Source organism: Pongo pygmaeus, chromosome 12 (genome assembly GCF_028885625.2).
Source record: "Pongo pygmaeus isolate AG05252 chromosome 12, NHGRI_mPonPyg2-v2.0_pri, whole genome shotgun sequence".
Taxonomy (NCBI): Eukaryota; Metazoa; Chordata; class Mammalia; order Primates; family Hominidae; genus Pongo; species Pongo pygmaeus.
The window spans coordinates 71,605,605-71,629,476 of NC_072385.2; the positions used below are offsets into that span (position 1 = coordinate 71,605,605).

The 23,872-nt window shown below is 40.3% G+C and overlaps 1 protein-coding gene across 8 annotated transcripts in view; it reads right to left on the minus strand.

Moving 5' to 3' along the window:
- COMMD1 (copper metabolism domain containing 1) overlaps positions 1-23,872 on the minus strand; it is a 246,976-nt gene that overhangs the window by 160,855 nt on the left and 62,249 nt on the right. For 2 of the 8 annotated variants that reach the window (XM_063648682.1, XM_063648683.1), the window contains exon 2: positions 7,535-7,682. The exons of the other annotated variants lie outside the window; for them this stretch is intronic. In XM_063648682.1, the coding sequence (XP_063504752.1) occupies positions 7,535-7,576 (42 nt within the window). In that variant the 5' untranslated portion in view covers positions 7,577-7,682. The remainder of the gene's footprint in view (positions 1-7,534; positions 7,683-23,872) is intronic. 8 annotated transcript variants of the gene reach the window in all.

Below are 23,872 nucleotides of genomic sequence, written 5' to 3' on the forward strand. Positions count from 1 at the left end.
CAGAGTATCTACTGTATAATTCCATCATATAAAGTTCTTTTTTTTTTTTTTGACAGTCTCACTCTGTCGCCCAGGCTGGAGTGCAGCTGCTCAGTGCAACCTCTGCCTCCCAGGTTCAAGCGATTCTCGTGCCTCAGGCTCCTGAGTAGCTGGGATTACAGGGGCATGCCACCACACCAGGCTAATTTTTGCATTTTTAGTAGAGACAGGGTTTCACCATGTTTGCCAGGCTGGTCTCCAACTCCTGACCTCAAGTGATCTGCCCACCTCAGCCTCCCAAGTGCTGGGATTACCGGCGTGAGCCATCGCGCCCAGCCCCATTATATGACGTTCTAGAGCAAGTGAAACTAACCTATAAGAACAGAAATCAGAAGAGTACTTACTTGAGGCAGTGGTGGGGTTGACTGGGAAGAGGCACAAGGGAATTTTCTGGGGTGTTGATAGGATGATGGGATGACAGGTGTGTGGATTATACAGGTATACACATTTTTAGAATTCAAACTGAAGACTTAAGTACTATCATATACAAATGGCACTTGATTTTTTAAATAGCAAGAGAAAAATAACCTCTTACACAAAAAAATACTATTCTTTAAATTCAGATCAAAGACTGAGATTTTGAAAAGCAAAATACTACTGACATACTACGTACTATTACATACTGACATACTACTGACATGCAAAGCATACTAACAAAATAGCAGTATGAAAAATATATAAGGAACTCCTTCAAACTGAAAAACAACAACATAAAAACCTGACCAAAAATATGAACAGACAATTCATAGAGGAGGAAACCCAAATGATAAATAAGTGAAAATATTTATTAGTTCAACCTAATAATCAAAACAATGACAATTAATACCATTTCCCCTCCATTATACTGGCAAAAATAAAATGCCCCACGGTAGTGAATACTGTTTCTCCACATCCTCACCAGCATCTCTCCAATACTGTTCTTGGAAATGTAACATTTTGGAGATTATCTACGAAATTTTGGCATTATCTGTAAAAATTTAAGAATTATGTATTTTAGAACAAAGCAACTCCTCTGCAACGTAAAAACCTTAGAGGAACCCTTGTACCTAGGGACTAGGAGTTTCTGTATAAAAGTAGTTATTGCAGCAATGTTGATAACAGCAACAAATTAGAATTAACCCGAATGTCTGAAACAAAAAAGTGAATAGTGACAGCCAAACAATGGACTAGAATATGGTAAACAAATCAGAACTGTATCTATCAGCATGGATAAAGCACAAACACCAAAGTTGAACAATAATAACAAAAAAAGCAAATTGCAGACAAATACATAAAGTAGTATTTAATATAAGTATACTACTTATATGAAATTTTATAAGGGCCGGGTACGGAGGCTCACACCTGTAATCCCAACACTTTGGATGGCCGAGGCGGGTGGATCACTTGAGGTTAGGAGTTTGGGACCAGCCTGGCCAACATGGTGAAACCCAGTCTCTACTAAAAAACAAACAAACAAAAGAAATTTTATTAGATGAAAAATACTATAAACACATACATAACAAATATGTGAAATTATGCATGAGACTGATAAGCACCTAATCCATGACAGTTTTGAGGAGTGCTGACCAGGTATTTTGTAGAAGGTCCCTCAAATGAGATTTGCCTGAGGTTTGCCTCCTGGTTAGACAAAGGTTATGTGTTTTGGGGAGAAAGAACGCAGAGATAAAGTGCCATTCTCAACCCACCATATCAAGGGTATGTGCTATCAACATGGCTTGTGGTTGTTAATGTTAATCTTGATCACCTGGCTGAGGTAGTGCCTGTCAGGTTTCTCTGCTGTAAAATTGCTTTTTTCCCCTTTCCATACCCTACTTCTTAGAAGGAAGTCATCACACAACCCATCCATAAGAATAGAGAGTTATGCGACATCTTCTTGGAGGCAAAGTATCTACATAAATCATTTGAAATTATTTTCTACAGGTCTATAATATATTAAACCAAGCAAAAGCGATCTGAGTCTTCTTGCTTCCCACCTCCACACAAAAAGGGAAAGAAAAATAATAGCAGCAGTATAATTAGAGATCATTTTTATTTTCTTCATTTTTCATCATTCCCCAAATTATCTTTAATGAGAATTTTCTACTTAGATAATGAGATTTGTTTAAACTATGCCTACAGTTATTATAATCTTAGAATTATTTATCTCACCAGTTTTTTTTTAAACAGAGTCTTGTTCTGTCACCCAGGCTGGCGTGCAGTGGCACAATCTCTGCTCACCACCTCTGCCTCCTGGGCTCAAGAAATCTTCTTACCTTAGCCTCCCGAGCAGCTGGAACTAAAGCCATGTGCCACCACACTTGGCTAAATTTTTAAAATTTTTGGTAGAGATGAAGTCTCACTATATTGCCAAGGCTGGTCTCGAACTCCTGGACTCAAGCGATCCTCCCTGCTCGGCCTCCCAAAGTGCTGGGATTACAGGCATGAACCACCGCTCCTGGCCTCTCTCTCCAATTTTACTCCATGTCAAAAAAGTAAAGAAAACTTGTTAATCTAATATAATAAATTTAGCTTATTTTGAAAAATCTTGGTTCTTAAGATCAAGAATAAATACTGGGAGCTGAGCACAGTGACACATCCCTGTAATCCCAGCACTTTGGGAGGCCAAGGCAAAAGGATCACTTTAGCCCAGGAGTTCAAGACTAGCCTGGACAACTGTGGGATATGATAAGGTTTCTCTTCAAATAATCTGATCAATCTTTTATTCTTTAATTCATAGTACCCCACGCACACACCTTTTTTCTCCTTTTTCTCTTTTTTCCTTTTTGCCTTTGTTAGATGCCCAGGCACGCCACAGTACCAGGCATTATCAGTACCAGCTCACATTCCTTTCCTTATTTGGAAAGAGGACTAACTTTCTAGCTCATTACAGACACCCCTTCCCCTTCCTCTCCACTTTCTTTTACGTGCCCACCTTATCTTAAAAAATCAAATGTTTAGCCAACCGGGATTAGTTTAGATTGTACAACCCAACCCTAGCAAATGAGGAAAGGGTACAGGGGCAGGACTTGCATCAGGAATAAAGGCTCTCATGCCCCTTTATTCAGGTGTGCTCTCATGGCAACTGGCCAAGGAGGCACCCCTCTGTGCAGAAGTAAAATTGTTTTGCTAAAAATCCTTTGTTCGAGTGTTCAATTTCCTTATGATTTTGAGCGCGATCCCTAACAACAATATAGCAAAACTCGGTCTCTACAAAAAAGGCAAAAATTAGCCGGGCATGGCGGCACATGCTTGTAGTCCCAGCTACTCCGGAGGCTGAGGTGGAGGGATTGCTTGAGCCCAGGAGACAGGGGGCCACAGTGAGCAGTGATCGCACCACTGTACTCCATCCAGCCTGGGCAACAGAGACCCTGTCAGAAACAGACGAACAAAAAACAAATACTGAGGACATGAATTCTATGACCAAACATAACAGATAAATTAATGAAGCCTAATAACTTGCAACTCTTTTTTAACAAACTAGATAAAATATTGTCAAAGAAATAACTTCTAGAATATCTTATTGATCCAAATACAAGACAACCTGGAGTTTAAGTAATCCGATTTTTCCAAGAAAGAAAAAAATTAATCATAGGAAATATTCTTTATCATGGTAATTCTAGTAAGTCATATACAGTTGGCCCTCTGCATCTGTGAATTCCACATCTAGGAATTCAACCATCTTTTTTTTTAGATGGAGTTTCCCTCTTGTTGCTCAGGCTGGATGGAATGCAGTGGTGTGATCTCAGCTCACTGAGACCTCCACCTCCCAGGTTCAAGGGATTCCCCTGCCTCAGCCTCCCAAGTAGCTAGAATTACATGCGCCCACCACCACCCCCAGCTAATTTTTTGTATTTTTACTAGAGATGGGGTTTCATCATATTGGCCAGGCTGGTCTCCAACTCCTGACCTCAGGTGATCCACCTACCTTGGCCTCTCAAAGTGCTGGGATTACAGGTGTGAGCCACTGTGCCCAGCGTTATGATTATTCTTCTTCTGCTTGGAAATAACTCTTTTTCCACTTACATCAGAGGTTTTTAATATTCCAAGAAAAAAAAACATATTGCTGGATTGTACCAAGGAAGTTGTTTGAATAAAGGATAGTTATTTCTTCAGTGACTAAGTTATAGCCAGGAAGAAAGAATGACTGGAAATTCAATATGATAATACCTGAGACATAAATATTTGCTTCTCTAGTCACTTAATGGGAACCAGTAATTAAGAATATCAGAAAGTTATGCACTTCTCCAATTTCCATCAAGTAAGTGAACTGGAACACATCACACAGATTTAAATTAATCATCACTTACGAAGAAAACAGACTGACAAGCACATAAAGCTACCAAGAACTAACAACAGTTCAATTACTACAAAAAATACTCACAGTAACCAAAAACAAATCTGTACTTGTCAACAGTTCTGTCAAGTTTCCAAGAAAGTGCTATGTCATAATGTGTAGATGTGTTCTTTAGTGGAGCCTATAAAATATACAACACTGCCAAGTTGAAAGCACAATTAAATTAAGACCTTCAGAAAGTAAAAGCAATTTGCCTCTGGTGACTATTGTTAGTAATGAGTCTTAAAGAGAATGTTTTTTTAAATCCTGATTTATTCCATCAGAATTTCTTCCTCGAAAAATATAAATTTATATAATTAAAGATCGAATGCCAGGTCAAAAAAACTTAGTTGTATTTCTATAGCCTGCAGAATAAAAATTACATAATGATCTAAAGCAAGTGAAACTGTCCAAAAGAGTTTAGGTAAATAAGTATTTTATAAAGCTCTTAAACATTTTCTTGTTTGAAAACCTACATATAAAAGCCAGATGTAGTGGTGTGCACCTGTAGTCCCAGCTACTCAGGAGGCTGAGGCAGGAGAATCACTTGAGCCCAGGAGTTCAAGGCCACAGTGTGCCATGATTGTGCTTATGAATACCCATTGCACTCTATCCTGGGCAACACAGCAAGATCCTGTCTTTAAAAAAATAAAAAAAAAAGACTAAATAAAGATTTCCCTTGAAATTGGTTTCCTTACTGAGAATCAAATCTCAAATTGTTTATGCCATTATTTTAAGTAAAAACTGAGGCCAGGCACGGTGGCTCATGCCTGTAATCCCAGCACTTTGGGAACCAGAGGCTAGTGGACTGCTTGAGCTCAGGAATTTGAAACCAGCCTGGGCAACATGGAGAAATCTCAACTATACAAAAAATACAAAAAATTAGCCAGGCATGGTGGCATGCACCTGTGGTGACAGCTACTGGAAAGGCTGAGGTAGGAGGATCGCTTGAGCCCAGAAGGCCAAGGCTGCAGTGAGCCAAAATTATACCATGGGACTCCAGCCCAGCAACAGAGTGATACCCTCCCTCCCTCTCCCCATCAAGAAAAGGAAAATGGTCCAAAACTCTTAAGTAGATATAGTCCAAAAAGAAAAGCAAACTGATTTTGTCCTTTCTTTTCACCTTCAGTAAATTCGTGAAATGTGATTTACTGCACAATTAATTATAATATGGTTTTACTGTTTCAAATGTTTTTCTCTGGGCTTCAATTTCCCTAAAATTAAGCAAAGGGAATTTGCTATATAAGCTGCATGTGCCCCCAAGTAATTACATTCCATATTGCTATATCTATAGGTTGAGCCACATAAATACAACAGTATTCAACTGTTTTGGACTTACAAGTATGGTAATTCCAAATGGTTCAACCTTACTAAATCTCTTAAATTTTATTTTCCCCTATAGACTATCTTTGGCATCACGCGGCTTTTGTTTTCTTTTCTTTTTTTTTGAGATGGAGTCTCACTGTGTCACCCAGGCAGGAGTGCAGTGGCACAATCTTGGCTCACTGCAACCTCTGCCTCCCGGGTTCAAGCAATTCTCCTGCCTCAGCCTCCCAAGTAGCTGGGATTACAGGTACATGCCACCATGCCCAGCTAATTTTTGTATTTTTAGTAGAGATAGGGTTTCATTGTGTTGGCCAGGCTGGTCTCGAACTCCTGACCTCAGATGATCTGCCTGCTTTGGCCTTCCAAAGTGCTGGGATTATAGGCATGAGCCACCACACCCAGCCTATTTTTTTAAAATAGAGCAAAATGTTTAACATTATTATGAAAGCCAGTGATGAGAGCCCGTTCTCAATTGACATTCAGGATTGAATGCACTTTATTAGACATTTTTTAAAGCAAAGAAAAAGATGATACTCTGATATGGAAACCTTCCTAAATTACTATTAATATTTCACAATTCATATTTTGGAATAATCGCAGAATTTGTACTAGCCCATTCAGCTTTATGACCCCACTTATTATCAGCTTATAGTCTGTGGCCTAAGTTATAGTTTTCACCACCTGCCTACTATGTATCAGGCCCTGTCCCAATCCCTCAAATAAGATGAACAGCATATGGACCTGCTTTTGAAGAGTTTTCAACCTGGTTATGTAACCAAGAGCTCAACATCCTTGGCTTTCCTGATTTGCTAGAAAATCTAGAGCAATGCTACCCGAAGTATGGTCTACATATCAGTGCCAGACCACAAATTTCATTACCAGTCCACCATGAGGTAATTATATAAACTGAAAGTAAACATTTAGAAACTTTTGTGGCAAAATGACTATTTTTATGTCAATTAACCTAATAAAATAATCGGAATGTATGTTTTTATGTATTTTTGGTGAGGAATTGAACATTTTTTAAAAAAACAAAACTGGTCCTCAAAAGACTGCTTCTTAAATGTAAGAAGCACTGCTGTGAGGGTAGACAGATTGGACAGTTCTGCTATCTTTGCAACTTAGGTCTTCTGCATTTGAAAGTTAAAACATTGGTTTCATATTAGACTTCATCAACTGGCCCCATTTCCACTATAATAAAGATCCTGGTTACATTTCGATAAGGGAAAAAGGACACCAAGAAGAAAATAAGATGCTGGCTGAGGAAGTCAGGAAGATAAAAGTTACTAAAAATAAGAAAAGAGAAAAAATGTTACTGCTCTTCATGGAAGAGAAAGGAAAATACTTCAAGTTGACAGTAAATTTTTAACAACCACTGTTGTATATGCCTAGGTCTTCTTAGATGGAAAAACAAAACAACGATGTAATCTTTTAATTTCCCAATTTACATAATTTAACAATTTGAAAATACCAAAAGAAGGAAACTGTAGCCAAAAGAAGAGCTATGGAGTAGATAGGCAACTTCATTTCTCACAAGTCTGTGTAATTAGTCCTGTTTTTGCCACCTGTGATAAAATAATAAAGCTTCTATTTATCTGATGACCTAGGACATTACTGGAGCCTTTATACATGAAGTCCAACTTTGTTTCATTTGGCACAGCTAAAAATATAAGTGAAATGAAATACATTTTAAAGGCAAATTCATATTTCCTATTATTAGATTTAATATACAACCAACTAGTGTTTCAATTGGGTATTACTGCCATATTCTGCATGCTAATTTAACAAATTTACATATTTTTAAAAAAAGAAATTTATTTGGTTTCGTAAGTAAAACCTGGCCAAGGACAGACTCACCCAGAACACCTCTAGATGGCTTCCAAAGCTCAATGACTTCATGTGCACCTACTATGTAATAATCATCATGCAAGGAAATTTCCGGTTTACTGGATGCTGTAATGGCCTATGAGGGGCAGGCAGTTTAACAGTAAACCAAGCCCCAAATCTGGCGATAGGCGGAAATGGGAAAAAAAAGAGTACACAGTGTATTAGATTTGGTGTGGACTCTGGTTAAATACATCCATAGCATGTAACAGAACATCTATGACAACTGAAAACTGAACATTCACAATTTCAAAACAGTCTCAAGCAACTGGGAACAGCTCTGCTGTATAGAAAATGACCACTGTGCTCAGATATAAATTTGAATCATGCATACTAGGAGGTATGTTTAGCTATAAACCTAGCCAACTTCCCAGCATATTCAAGGCAGCTTTATAGAATCGACTTGGATCATTAATGAAACCAAGCCTTGATACTTCAGTATCAGTAATACTTTTGTGTATGTCTGAAAATCCTTTAAAAAGTTTTTTACTTAAAAGCGAATTAACAAAATATTAACTTAAAACAAGGCAACTGAAGGAGAATCTCCATATGAGAAGGGTAGCTGGACTTTGAGGCTTCAAATCGTGCTCCTGAGATTTATCTTGCCCTTGATAACTCAACCCCTGGAAGCAACCATTTTTGCACATTTAGTAACCACTCCGGTACATTTGTAAACCTTTATCCCTAACTCTAACTGCTTAAGGTTTTTCTTGGTCATGTACAAGATTTCATACAGATTAGAAAGAGTTGGTCATGATCACCGAATTTTTACTAAGTGTCCACAAAGCCCTATATCATGCTGAGATACCCACTCTTACTGTGCTTACAGTCTAGTGGGAGGCCTACAGATGACATCTATGACTTTCTCTTTTGAAGTAGTTTTAGCTCTGGTTTTTCTGAAAGTCCTATTTGGTATCTAGGCCTAGCAGACAGATCACACTGTTAATCCAAACAGTCTCCTCTAATAAATAACATATTTTATTAGAAACTGCCATCTTGAAATTACAAAATTAAAAAATATTTAGAAAAAATTTACATAAAATTTTACTTCCATGTTTATGCTTCCATATTAATAAAAACCTGATCACAGTAATTTCAAAACTTTTAATTATAACTCATCTATAGCAAAATGAATAGCACTCAGCCACCTGCTATTCTAAATATCAGCAGAATATTTATGTAGATCTTAAACACTCTAAAGTCAACTAGCTAAAAACATAAAACTCAGGTAACAAAGGGTACAGAAAAAGTGCTCAATCTCTCAATTCTTTTTTTTTAATTTTTTTTGAGATGGAGTCTCGCTCTGTCGCCCAGGCTGGAGTGCAGTGGTGCAATCTCGGCTCACTGCAACCTCCGCCTCCCAGGTCCAAGCGATTCTTCCGCCTCAGTCTCCCAAGCAGCTGGGACTACAGGCATGCAGCACCATGCCTGGCTAATTTTTGTATTATTAGTGGAGACAGGGTTTCACCATGTTGGCCAGGCCAGAGTGCAGTGGCGTGATCCCAGCTTACTGCAACCTCTACCTCCCAGGTTCAAGCAATTCTCCTGCCTCAGCCTCCTGAGTAGCTGGGATTACAGGCCTGAGCCACCATGCCCAGCCTCAATTCCTTATCACAAACACAAAAATGAAAAATATAAGACCGGGGTGTATTTTTAGTAGAGACGGGGTTTCACCACGTTGATCAGGCTGGTCTCGAACTCCTAACGTCGTCATCTGCCCACCTCGGCCTCCCAAAGTGCTGCGATTACAGGCATGAGCCACCACGCCCAGCCTCAATTCTTTATCACAAACACAAAAATGAAAAATATAAGACCGGGTGTAGTGGCTCACGCCTATAATCCCAGCACTTTGGGAGGCCCAGTGGGGCGGACTGCTTAAGCCCAGGCATTTGAGACTAGCCTGGGCAACATGGTGAAACCACATCTCTATAAAAAATTAGCTAGGCATGGTGGTTGCATGCCTGTAGCCCCAGCTACTAGAGAGTATGAGATGGGAAGACTGCTAGAGCCCAAAAGGTCAAGACTGCAGTGAGCCATGATCATGCCATTGCACTCCAGCCTAGGCAACAGAGCAAGACCCTGTCTCAAAAAAGAAAAAAGAAAATATAGGGAAAGAGATGAGAGAAAGAACAGAAAAGAGTAACAAATTCTTGCAACATTTAAGTGAGATGATTGCTATGGCAGTTGAGAAGCAAGCAATTCCCACTGGATAACTCCAGAGAAATAAGAAATGGGACACACTATCTACTTCCGACTGAAAGTAGGGAAACAGGTCAAAAATCTGTTGGATTTTGGAAAACAGGTTGGAAACTGAAGAAGAGGTTGAAAATCGGCTTACTTGGCCCAGCCACCATCCCATCACCAACCCTGGTGGAAGACGGTAGTTTTCCATTCTGGAGAGTGAAGCAAAGGGGTCTGGACTCAAGGATCTCAGGCACAACTGAGAGAAAGAGACTCATTCTGAAAACTGGTAGGTAAAGTGCGATTCTACATGCTGACGACAGGGTGCCCAGGCCTCTTTTCTCCTTTGACTCTGCAAGGCAATTCTGATACAAACTACCAAGACTTAGGCCTAACTTTACAAGTTAAGGGTACTATCCTTCTAAAAGAGGATACCATTTCTGACACTAATCACAAGCTTGAGGGTTCCCAAGCTACCTTCACTTCTAAACAACTGGCCAGGCCGGGCACGGTGGCTCACGCCTGTAATCCTAGCACTTTGGGAGGCCAAGGCAGGCAGATCACCTGAGGTCAGGAGTTCAAGACCAGCCTGACCAATATGGTGAAACCCCATCTCTACTAAAAATACAAAAATTAGCCGAGCATGGTGGTGTGCACCACTCAGGAGGCTGAGACAGGAGAATTGTTGAACCAGGGTGGCCCAGATTGCAGTGAGCCGAGATGGTGTCATTGCACTCCAGCCTGGACAACAGAGCGAGACTCCATCTCAAAAAAACAAAACAAAACAAAAAACTGGCTATAAATTCAGGGGTTCCCACTACCCCCTCAGGTTCAATAATTTGGTGGAACAACACATAGAACTCAGGAAAGTCCTATACTTACAAATATATATGTGTGTGTGTGTGTGTGTATATATGTATATATATGTGTGTGTGTGTGTATGTGTGTGTGTATATATATATATATATTTTTTTTTTTTTGAGACAGGGTCTCACTCTGTCACCCAGGCTAGAGCACAGTGGCATGATCTCGGCTCACTGCAACCTCCACCTCCTGGGTTCAAGTGATTCTCCTGCCTCAGCCTCCCGAGTAGCTGAGATTACAGGTGCGTGCCACCATACCCAGCTAATTTTATATTTTTAGTAGAGATGGGGTTTCACCATGTTGGCCAGGCTGGTCTTAAACTCCTGACCTCAAGTAATCCACCTGCCTTGGCCTCCCAAAGTGCTGGGATCACAGGCATGAGCTACCACACCCGGCCCAATTATAGTTTTATTATAGCAAAAAGGACATAAATCAGGACCAGTGAAAATAAGAGACACCTAGGGTAAGGTCTGGGAGGGGCCCAAATGTGAAGCTTCTGTGGCCTTTCCTTGTGGAGTCAGGACAAATCACCCACCTATCACACAGATGCAATAACAATATAAACAGAGTACTGTTCACCAGGGATTCAGGGGTTCCCACAGAGTACTGTTCACCAGGGAAACTCACCCAAACTTCAGTGTCCAGAGATCTTACTGGGGCTGCATTACGTAGGTATGAATGATTGAATAACTGGTCACATGATTTAATTCAATCCCCAGCACCACCTTTTCCTCCCTGGAGGTCAGGGTGATATTGCATGGGTGAAAGCCCCAACTCCTTAATCACAGTCTTTCTGGAGTTACCAATCCCCATCCTGTGTCATTCATTAGCATAAACTATCTAGGGGCTCACTATCAGTCACCTGGTTGGCAAAAACTATGAAGTATGATCTGAGGGGCCTAGCGTCAAAAATAAAGACACTCCTATCACTGAAGAAATTCCAGGATTTAAAGCCTCTGTCCTAGGAACCAGGGGCAAAGGCCAACCACATTCTTTATTATACAACAGGCTCCAAGAACACTGGCAGCAGGACTTCCAAGCAGAAGTAGTGGAAAATTCCTCTCTGAGGAGCAATCCGACCAGGAAAATAAACTTAACAGATACTGACTGTAAGGTATATACCTCAGCATCATATAACTAAGTTCAGTAGGCCTTAAGCTATGCCCATACTCACGAGGCCTCTAATCAACCTCTTAGTGTATCACTCTTAAATATAAATAACAGTAAAGAAGCATTAAATATTTGAAGAAAACTCCAATGTGAAAGAGAACAAAATAAATAGGAAAAAAATAGAAATTCACAGAAACAAACAATTCAGGGAGTTTTTTAAAATTCAGAATATGACCTATAATTAATGTTATCAGAAATAAACAAGAGACCACCTACATAACAAGTACCAACTCCCTACCTGTTTAAAGGAACATTAAAGACAAATGAGAAATTAATATCTGGAAATAAAATAGCAGAAATGAAAAATTAACACAGCAGGGTAGTTGAGAAAATTTCTATAATTATAGCCAAAAAGGCAAAAAGATAAAAATAGAAGAAAAGAAAAAAAGGAAGAAAATTAAAGAAATCAAGCAAGAAGGTCCAACCATGAATAACAGGAGTTTCAAAATTAGAACAGGGAAAAATATGGTATGGAGGAAATTATCCAATAAATTATACAAAAAGATTTCTCAGAATTGTGAGAAATGGGAAAGTTCTTTTTCAAAGATTATAAAAAGTCACAATTTTTTACTATAAGATTGCTATCCACTATTAGTATATATATATTCCAAATCAGCTGTCCTAGATTGCTCTGGCATGCCTGGACAGAGCTAGACAAGCCCCAGCCCATAGTCCATGCCATTCCGTATTTGGAGATGCTTCCTTAACTATCCCTGGGCATCTTCCTTTTCTTTCTTTGTTCTGTTCCCCTTGCCCAATTAAAAAAGTTTTAAACTAACAGCCAATCGGGTAAAGTGTAAAATGTGAGGTCCTATTCCAGCCAATGGAAACTGGACACAGCAGCAGGGTAGATGTGTCAGGTTATAACTAACTCTGTCTCCTTTGTTTGGTGTGCTCTCGTGGCTGGACAGCTACTGAGTCGCACTTTTTCTGCAGAAAGTAAAGCTCACCTTGCTGAGAGATCATTTGTTCCCACATTAATTCCTTTTTTATGCAACACCAAAAACTTCATTTCCAACAATTTGGTGCTCCAACGTGGGGCTACCTTTCCCCTCTAGGGCAGTCTCTTGCCCTCCCTCGTGGGGAGGCGCCCCACTGCCCTTTGCGGCAGCCCCAGGGAGAAGAGAGCCGGGACTCACCGTGCGAGCAATCTGGACTCTCAGTAATGCCAAAAAGGAGTGGCTTACCAAGCCGCAGATATCAGGGGCCTCAACCAGGTAACCTCGCCCGAGAGCCAAGGTAGGAAATGTTGCCAAGGGCGACAAACTACTTCCTTGGTGGTCTACTTCTGGCAGCGGGGCTGAACGAGTGCAAAGAACCTCCAGAAGGGAAAGGCACGGGAGGAAGGTTACCTCCCGAGGGGGAAAGAAAGGAATTGCAGAGCAATTAGGGTCTACCAGTCAAATGGCTTGGGAAAACAGGAAAGCCCTAGACATGATGTTAGCTAAAAAGGGAGGTGTCTGTGTGATGATTAAAACCCAGTGCTGTACATTTATTCCAAATAACACTGCCCCCAATGGGAGCATAACCCAAGCTCTACAAGGACTTACTGCCCTATCAGATGAATTAGCTAAAAATTCTGACATTAGTAACCCCATTTCAAACTGGTAAAAGAGTTAGTTTAGCAGTGAAAGGAAACTATCGCTTCAATTCTCACCTCCTTAGCTACTGTATTAAGTATACTCCTTCTTGTTGGTGTATTATACCTTGTACTCGAAGGTTAGTGCAGAAACTCGTCAGTACTACCCTTACTAATCTATCCCCAACTCCCCCGCCACCATATTCAGAAAGACTACTCCTTCCAGAGGATCAGGCCAAACAACAAAGTCAAAACATGCTAAACAAATTTGAAGAAGTATAAAATAAAAAGAGAAGGGATTGTGAGAAATGGGAAAGTTCTTCTTCAAAGATTATAAAAAGTCACAATTTCTTACTATAAGATTGCTATCCACTATTAGTGTGTGTATACACACACACACACACACACACACGTGTATTCCAAATCAGCTGTCCTAGCTTGCTCTGGCACGCCTGGACGAAACTAGACAAGCCCCAGTCCGTAGTCCATGCCATTCCTTATTTGGAGATGCTTCCTTAACTATCCCTGGGCAACTTAAAAAAGTTTTAAACTAATAGCCAATAGGGTAACTTAAAAGTTTTAAACTAATAGCCAGTAGGGCTAGCCCCAGTCCATAGTCCATGCCATTCCTTATTTGGAGATGCTTCCTTAACTATTCCTGGGCAACTTAAAAAAGTTTTAAACTAACAGCCAATAGGGCAACTTAAAAAAGTTTTAAACTAATAGCCAATAGGGTAAAGTGTATTTTCACTGCCAATGTGAGGTCCTATTCCAGCCAATGGAAACTGGACACAGCAGTGGGGTAGACGTGTCAGGTTATAAATAACTCTGTCTCCTTTGTTTGGTGTGCGCTCGTGGCTGGACAGCTTTGAGTAGCACCCTTTCTGCAAAAAGTAAAGCTCACCTTGCTGAGAGATCATTTGTCACGGCGTTAATTCTTTTTTTGCAACACCAAAAACTTCACTCCCAACATAATTAAAGGACATGAGTTTCCAGATTCAAAATATGTGGATTGTGGGCAACATGTCACAGCCATGAAGAAATTAGCCAATTCAGTAACAGAGCTTTTATGAACAAGATGTGTGTCTTTGGAAAAGTTGCTTTATTTTTCTGTCTCAATTTACTTATCTGTAAAATGGGGAAATATCTAGCTAGTAGTCTTATAAAAATTAAATAAAATTACATTTATAAAATGCCTGCCCTAAGGTTTAAAACTAACTAGGGTTTCAATAAATATTAAGTGCCTCCCCTTTTATTCCTGTTACTCATATATTATTTCCTAAAAATAAAAATTTTCTTTCTCCAGTATTCATAGCTATATATACTATTAAGGTTTCCATTGAACATGGACCTTCCTTTCCTTGTCCTAGCATTATTTCCTTTCCTGATAATCTTTACAAGTTACCGAAAAAAGGCTAATATCATTATTTTTATATAAGACATCAAGATTTCCATGCATACATACGCAAATGATATGAAAAGACAATTCACATGAGAGAATGTACAAATAATAAGCACATGGTGAAACCATTGTAAACAGTAATAAAACAAAAGGAGATGTAAACACTCAAGTCACTATTTATAACTAAATGAGCAAAAATAAACAAACAATGCTAACTAAGAGCAGTAAAACTAGTACAATAAGTATAAAGTAAAAAATCTGCATGGAAAGCAACATGACAAAATAAAATCAGTGTTCGTGGCCTTTAATCTAATAACTCCACCTCTGAGAAAAGGCCCAAATAAACAACTCAACAGATGCAAAAACTGTACAAAAGCACGAACTGAAGTAATATCTACAAGCAAGTCTAGAAACAATCCAACTGTCTACTAAACAATATGGTATGACTATACAATATTAAAGTCATTATAAATAAATACTATGAAAAAAGTTTTCTCTAAAAAAATTACTAAAACTATAGAAACATAAAAATATATAAATTTATAAAACCAAACATTTATGATCTAACACATTCTGACAGCAGGATAATGAAAATAAGGTCTCCTCCCAGAAAATCTATGATAGAATTGTCTACATGTGAGTACAAAAATCAGATAATTCATACATTATGACTGTGTACTAAATAAAAATAAACATTTGTGGCCAGGCAAGGTAGCTCACATCTGTAATCCCAGCACTTTGGGAGGCCAAGGCAGGTGGATCATTTGAGGTCAGGAGTTCAAGAGCAGCCTGGCCAATATGGTGAAACTTTGTCTCTACTAAAAATACAAAAATTAGCCAGGCGTGATGGCACGTGCCTGTAATCCCAGCTACTCGGGAGGCTGAGGCAGGAGAATAGCTTGAACCCAGGAGGCAGAGGTTGTGGTGAGCCAAGATCGCGCCCCTGCACTCCAGCCTGGGCAACAAGAGCAAAACTTCGCCTCAAAAAAAAAAAAAGAAAGAAAGAAAGAAAGAAACCACAATACAGAAAACGGGGTTTGTGGACACAAAGAAAGGAACAACACACGCTGGGGCCTGTCAGAGGGTAGAGAGTGGGAGGAGAAAGAGGATCAGGAAAAATAACTAAAAGGTACTAGGCTTAATACCTCGGTGATGAAATAATCTGTTTAACAAATCCCCATGACACAAGTTTACCTGTATAACAAACCTGCACATGTACCCCTGAACTTTAAATGAGCCTTCATTTCATCCATTTTCAAAAGCAGCTAATAATACTAATCTTAAATGACAGTCACAAGATTCAAATGAGAAAATATTCTAAAGCATGCAATAGTACTAAGCACACTGTAGGCACTCAAGAAACATTTTTTTTTCTTCTTTCCCTCACTTAGGGTTATTCCATGAGCAGTTCTCTGCTTTTCCAAGGGCAAATAATGCTTTGCAAATCTTTATTTACAACTCTTAACAGGAATGAAGAAAAGAGTTTGGTTTATTAGAGAATGGATTTAACAATAAACTCAAATTCCTAAAATAAAAAGAATAGTTTGCTTGTGTTTTTATGTCAAACAAACTCAGAAAAACACTGGCGGGTGGCATGTCCTTTTCCTTTCTTTATAAGTTTCCTCTTGTTGGTTTGTCTTTAAGACAAAGATTTTATAAACTATTGCCACATAATTTTTTTTGTAATGAAAAAAAAGGAGACAAAGACTTTACAGCTAACATTAATTTCTGCAGATTCCAACTTAACCAGCAATGGGGTCAATCCAAAAACTGAGTTAAGTATCTTTGGCAAAAAACAGAAAACCACAGTCACAAAAAAGACTGAAAATTCTATCCTTATATGGAAAAGATAGGACTTTACCCAAATTAGATGGCAATATTTTACAGTTATAAAGCTATATAGTTTCATGGAGTTGATGGGGTACAGGAAGTGCTACCCCAAAATATGTCATCTAAGCATTTTAGAAAACAGAAGCAGAAAGACCACTCTCACAAATCACCCCCAAAGTCTCCTATGAAGCAGGTCATAAACCTACACCTGTAATCCCTGCTACTCGGAAGGCTGAGGTGGGAGTTCAAGGCTGCAGTGAGCTATAAACACCCCACTGCATTCTTGGGCAACAAGCGAGACCACATCTCTTAAAAAGATTTTACACACACACACACACATCCATCTCCCTTCAATTAAAACTATGCACCTTCTTGCCGGGCGTGGTGGCTCATGCCTGTAATCCCAGCACTTTGGGAGGCCAAGGCGGGTGGATCACTTGAGGTCAGGAGTTCAAGACCATCCTGGCCAATATGGTGAAACCCTATCTCTACTAAAACACAAAAAATTAGCTGTGCATGGTGGTGTGCATCTGTGGTCCCAGCTACTTGGGAGGCTGAGGCAGGGGAATCCCTTGAACTCGGGAGGCAGAGGTTGCAGTGAGCTGAGATCGCACCACTGCACACCAGCCTGGCGACAGAGCGAGACCCCGTCTCAAAAAAACAAAACAAACAAACAAAAAACTATGCACCTTCTTTCAAGTAAAAGTTACATGGGGCCGAGCACAGCGGCTCATGCCTGTAATCCCAGCACTTTGGGAGGCCAAGACGGACAGATCATAAGGACAGCAGTTTGAGACCATCCTGGCCAACATGGTGAAACCTCATCTCTACCAAAAATACAAAAAATTAGCCAGACGTGGTGGCGCGCACCTGTAATCCCAGCTACTCTCAACGCTGAGGCAGGAAAATCGCTTGAACCTGGGAGGCAGAGGTTGCAGTGAGTCAAGATCACGCCACTGCACTCCAGCCTGGGCAACAGAGCGAGACTCCATCTCAAAAAAAAAAAATTTTACAAGGAATTAATTTTGAGGTGCTAACATTTAATGCATCTGAACAATTATTCTATCTACTATATGTGATATTATAACCAAGTTGTCTGATACAGATCTGTGGAACAGAATTCACAGTCCAGAAATAAACAACCAACTGATTTTCAACAAAGCTGATAAGGCAATTCAATGGGAGAAAGGATAGTCTCTTGGACAAATGGGACTGGGAGAATTGTATACCAACATTCAGAGTATAAATTAGACCTTGTTTCTCAACTTTTCATTGTTGCACCCCTAAGGAACCTTTCTAGACATTTTCAACCTAATTGTGCCTTCCCTCATGAAACGGTAATACCACAGATAAACTGTGTATCTGTTTATGTGCTACATATACCCGTGCTTTATATGTAAAAACACTAATATTCTTTCATTCCCTAAGAATCAGGCCAGGCACGGTGGCTCATGCCTGTGATCTCAGCACTTTGGGAGGCCAAGGTGGGCAGATCACCTGAGGTCAGGAGTTCAAGACCAGCCTGGCCAACATGGTGAAACCCCGTCTTTACTAAAAATATAAAAAATTAACCAGGCGTAGTGGTGGGCGTCTGTAATCCCAGCTACTTGGGAGGCTGAGGCAGGAGAATCACTTGAACCCAGCAGGTGGAGGTTGCAGTGAGCCGAGGTCGTGCCATCACACTCCAGCCCGGGCGACAAGAGCAAAACTCCATCTCAAAAAAAAAAAAAAAATCAATTCTTGTCCCTATTGAGAATGCATTAAAATTGTAACTCACACACACACAAACTCAAAATGAATCAAAGACAAAAAGTAAAAGCTAAAATTATAAAGCTTATAGAAAAAAACAAACAGAAGAGAACTCTCATTTGAAAGCTTTGGTTAGCAAAGAATTATTAGATACAACACTGAAAGCACAACCAATAAAAGAACAAACTGATAAACTGAGCTTCAACAAAACTGAAAACTTACGCAGTTCAAAAGAAAAGATGAAGTTAAAAAATGCAAAGACAAGCCAGGTACAGTGGCGCATGCCTCTAATACCAGCTACTAGGTACTAGGGAGGCTGGGGTGGGAGGATGGAGAGGGAGAGAGAGGGAGAGAGGGAGAGAGGGAGAGAGAGAGAGAGAGAGACAGAGAGAGACAGAGAGAGAAAGAGAGAGAGGAACTTCTGGCAATCCTCAACCTCAGCTCTAGCAATCCTCCTGCCTCAGCCTTCCAAAGTGCTGGGATTACAGACATGAGCCACCACACCCAGCAGCAAAACATTTAAATAGACATTTCACCAAAGAAATATGGGAATGATTAATAAGCACATAAACAGAACTCAGTCATTAGAGATGTGGAAATAAGTAATTCAAAATCTCAGCTGCTGGAACGCCAAATTATTTTGAGCCTTAAACTCATGCGATTTATAGGGCTTAAGTCACATGACAAGTAGCTATAACCTAGGCAGCTGCAAACCTGTTTCTTTGATTATACTATCCTTTATCAGGCTGGGCATGGTGGCTCACGCCTGTAATCCCAGCACTTTGGGAGGCCGAGGCGGGTGGATCGCTTGAGGTCAGGAGTTTGAGACCAGCCTGGGCAACATGGTGAAACCCCGTCTCTACTAAAAATAGAAAAACTAGCCAGGCGTGGTGGCACACCCTTGTAATCCCAGCTACTCAGGAGGCTGAGGTAGGAGAACTGCTTTAACCTGGAAGGCGGAAGCTGCAATGAGCCAAGATCGCGCCACTGCACTCTAGCCTGGGCGAGAGAGCGAGACTTTGTCTCAAAAAAAAAAGAGAGAGAGAGTGAAGCATAATGGTTCAGCCTGCTCGCTAGAGTAATACTATCCTTTATCTTTACTTACAGTTTTATAAAATGTTGCAAATGACTAAAAGATGCCAGGGAAGACTCCTCTCTTCACTGTTGATCTTCATTATAGATTAACTTCCCTCTTACCTTTCTCACACGAAGACTTCATGACTATCACAATAAGACAGAATGTTAAATACATTCTTTTAAATTGGAAAGAAAATGAAAACCAGCTATAAAGAAAACAAAACAAGCCATGGGAGGGAAAAATGCAAAATGTAACTAATTAATCTGCTATAACTCATAAACCAGCCTTGTATAGAAAATGCTATACTCCTACCAAACTTTTTTCTTTTCTGCCTATATAAGCAAAAACTTATTTCAGAGCACTGACTCCATTTCTCTGGAGTCTCCCAGATGGCTATTCCCAGTTTTTCACTTAAATAAACTCTTTTTTTTTTGAGACAGAGTCTCACTCTGTCACCCAGGGTGGAGTGCAGTGGTGCAATCTCGGCTCACTGCAACCTCCGCCTCCCAGGTTCAAGTGATTCTCCTGCCTCAGCCTCCCAAGTAGCTGGGATTACAGGTATCTGCCAGCTAATTTCTTTATTTTTAGTAGAGATGGGGTTTCACCATGTTGGCCAGGCTGGTCTCGAACTCCTGACCCTGTTATTCTCCCGCCTTAGCCTCCCAAAGTGCTGGGATTATAGGCATGAGCCACCGCACCCGGCCTGAATAGACTCTTTAAAGTGGATTTTGATTATTTCAGGTTGCTAGAGAAATGCAAATTAAAACTATAATGATACACCTACTACGTAACCCACAAAAATTAAAAATTAAAAATTGTTTTAAAACTATGAGGTACTACTACACATCTATTAGAATTATTGAATGGTTTGTATGTATAGATAGTATGTATACGTGGTATTTTCCTACCTCCAAATGGTATTAACCAATTAATAAGAGCTCTATTCTAAATAGCTCAAAGAAAAATAAATGCAGCCGGGCACAGTGGCTCACACCTGTAATCCTAGCACTTTGGGAAGCCGAGGTGGGCAGATTGCCTGAGCTCAGGTGTTCAAGACCAGCCCGGGGAACATGGTGAAACCCTGTCTCTACTAAAATACAAAAGAAATTAGGTGGCGTGGCGGCGTGCATCTGTAGTCCCAGCTACTCGTGAGGCTGAGGCAGGAGTATTGCTTGAACTCAGGAGGTGGAGGTTGCAGTGAGCTGAGATTGTGCCACTGTACTCCAGCGTAGGCAACAGAATGAGACTCAGTCTCAAAAAAAAAAAAAAAAAAAAGAAAAGAAAAAGAAATACTTACATAAATAATCCTAAAACTCTCAGAAATATAAAAACTAGGCTGGGTACGGTGGCTCACACCTGTAATCCCAGCACGTTGGGAGGCCGAGACTGGCAGATCACCTGAGGTCAGAAGTTCGAGATCAGCCTGGCCCACAAGGTGAAACCCCGTCTCCACTAAAAATACAAAACTTAGCTAGGCATGGTGGCACACCCCTGTAATCCCAGCTACTCAGGAGGCTGAGGCAGGAGAATCACTTAAACTCAGGAGGTGGAGGTTTCAGTGAGCTGAGATCATGCCACTGCACTCCAGCCTAGGCAACACAACAAGACTCTGTCTCAAAAAAAAAAAGAAACTAACCTCAATATTTTTCAAGTGTTGGCAAGGAGGTCAAAGATCTGAAACTATTATGAACTGTTAGTAGGAGCACAAAATGGTGCAGTTATCACCATCACTCCTGCAGTTTATCAGTTTCTTTAAAAGTTGAACATACACTTTCCATATGTTCAACCATTTCACTCCTAGGTATTTACCTAAGAAAAATGAAAGCATATACATCCATAGAAATGTAATCGCCCAGTGGGTCCTTCCTGCCCACTGCACAGACAAAATCGATTCACTGAGATTGCAGCAGTCCAGTAAAGAAAGAATTTAATTAATACATGGCCAGCAACACAGGGGAACTGGAGTTATCACTTAAATCAGTCTCTCCAAGAACTCAGAAGCTAGGCAGAGTTTTTGTGGAAAATTTGATGGGCAGGGGGCTGGAGAATGAGTGCTACTGACTGGTTAAGGATGAAATCACAGATGTATGGAAAATGTTCCTTGTGGGCTGAGTCTGCCTCTGGGTGGGGCCACAGGACCAGCTGAGTCAAGAGTCACGGTTCTGGGTGGGGGTCAGTCGGTTGCCAGAAAGTTTGAAAAAATCTCAAAAGACCAATCTTAGGTTCTACATTAGTGATGTTATCTACAGGAGCACTTGGCAAAGTCACAAATCCTGTCGCCTCTGGCCACAGGACTCCTGAGCAGTAAAGGATTATAAAAACTATGCCTATATTTTAGCAGAATTCAGACCCCTCACATAATCCTAATCTTGTGGCCTTTCATTAGTCTGACAAAAGTGGTTTTCGGTCCCTGAACAAGGAAGGGGTTAAGTTTTAGGAAAGGAATATTATCCTTGCTTTCAGGTTAAACTATATACTAAATTCTTCCCATCATCAGCTTGGCCTATACCCAGGAATGAGCAAAGATAGCTTTGAGGTTAGAACCAAGACAGAGTCAGCCATGTCAAACTTCTTTTACTGTCACAATTTTGCCATGGCAGTTTCACAGACATACACGAATAGTCATATCAGCCTTATTATATCATACAATGGACTAATGCTCAGCAATAAAAAGGAATGAACTATTGATACAAGAAACATGAATGAATCTCAAGAATAATTTATGCTGAGTGAAGGTAGCTAGACCAAAAAAGCGTATTGTATGATTCTGTTTATATAAAACTCTAGAATATGTAAACAAATCTACAGTGACAAAAAGATCACTGGTTTCCTGACAGGGATGGTTTGGGGAGAATCAGAGGGAGAAATTTTTAAAGGGACACTGGAGAAATTTCTGGGAGTGATAGATATGTTCGCTATCATGTTGAATATCATGTTGATAGTTTTGTGGATACATTCATATGTCCCTTTATCAAATTATATGCTTCAAATATGTACAGTTTACTATATCCCCATTATACAGCAATAAAGCTGTTAAAATAATGAAAGTCCCAGGTGAGAGTTTTAATATATTTTAGAAAGATTTCAATATTAGGGCACCTACTTAGATCCACAGAGTTGGAATAAAGATTATTTTAAAATAAAAGTAATTTGAACTGAAGATGCAGAAAGTTTTTTTTTTTTTTTTTTTTTTTTTTGACACAGAGTCTCGTTCTGTCACCCAGGCTGGAGTGCTATGGCGCGATGTCGGCTCACTGCAATCTCCATCTCCCAGGTTCAAGTGATTCTCGTACCTCAGCCTCCCAAGTAGCTAGGACTACAGGCACGCGCCACCATGCCTAATTTTTGTATTTTTAGTAGAGACAAAGTTTCGCCACATTTGCCAGGCTGGTCTTGAACTCCTGGCCTCAACCAATCCACCCGCCTCCACCTCCCGAAGTGCTGGGATTACAGATGTAAGCCACTGTGCCCAGCCGCAGAAAGACATATTACCTGAACTTCCCTTATCCAACCTCCCTCTGGAAAACCCAGCTGTCATTAACCCTCTCTCCATGGGAGTTTCCTGGAATTCAGCTGCCATAGAGACAGTCCGCCCATTGCCATTGGCAGCAAAAAGGCCAACAGAACCATCTACACCTTCCGATTGAAGCCCTAAACCCCTCTCCTCCATTTTAAGTTGGTAAACAATAGTTTCTCCTTATCTGCAGTTTGGCTTTCCCTGATTTCAGTTTCCCATGGTCAGTGAAGAACTGAAAATATTAATTGGAAAATTCCAGAAAGAATTCATAAGTTTTAAATTGTGCGCCAACCTGAGTAGTGTGATGAAGTCTTGCACCCTCCCACTCCTTCCTGACCGGGACATGAATCCTCCCTTTGTTCTGGGTATCCACGCTGTATATGCTGCCCAAGGTCACTTAGTAGCCTTCTCAGTTATCAGGTCAATTATTTCAGTGTCACAGTGCCTGTGTTAAAGTAACCTTTGTTTTACTTAGTTATGTTCCCAAAGCACAAGAATAGTGATGCTGGCAACTTGGATATGCCAAAGAGAAGCCATAAAGTGCTTCCTTTAAGCGAAAAAGTGACCTTAGCATTCCTTGGCCAGGGTTCAGTACTATCAATGGTTTTGATCATCCACTGGGGTCTTGGAACATAGGGAAATCCCATATTAATCCATAGGGGATTAGGGGGAACTACTGTATAAACCATTTATCTCTGACTATTGAGTGAATTACTCATCACTGAGCACTCCCATGACACACATAAATAAACCCTGTCTTTTCTCCTATCAACCTGCCTCTTATCGGATAATGTGCAGGTCCCCAACAACTAAACCCAAGTTGGAGGAGGGGAAGTTTTCCTCGCAACAGATTTGTCAGTGAGGTTGGGATGGCTGGGATTCCCTGCTTGTTCTGGAAACCGCAACTGAAACCCCAAGACCTATGACCCAGCCAGTGAAAA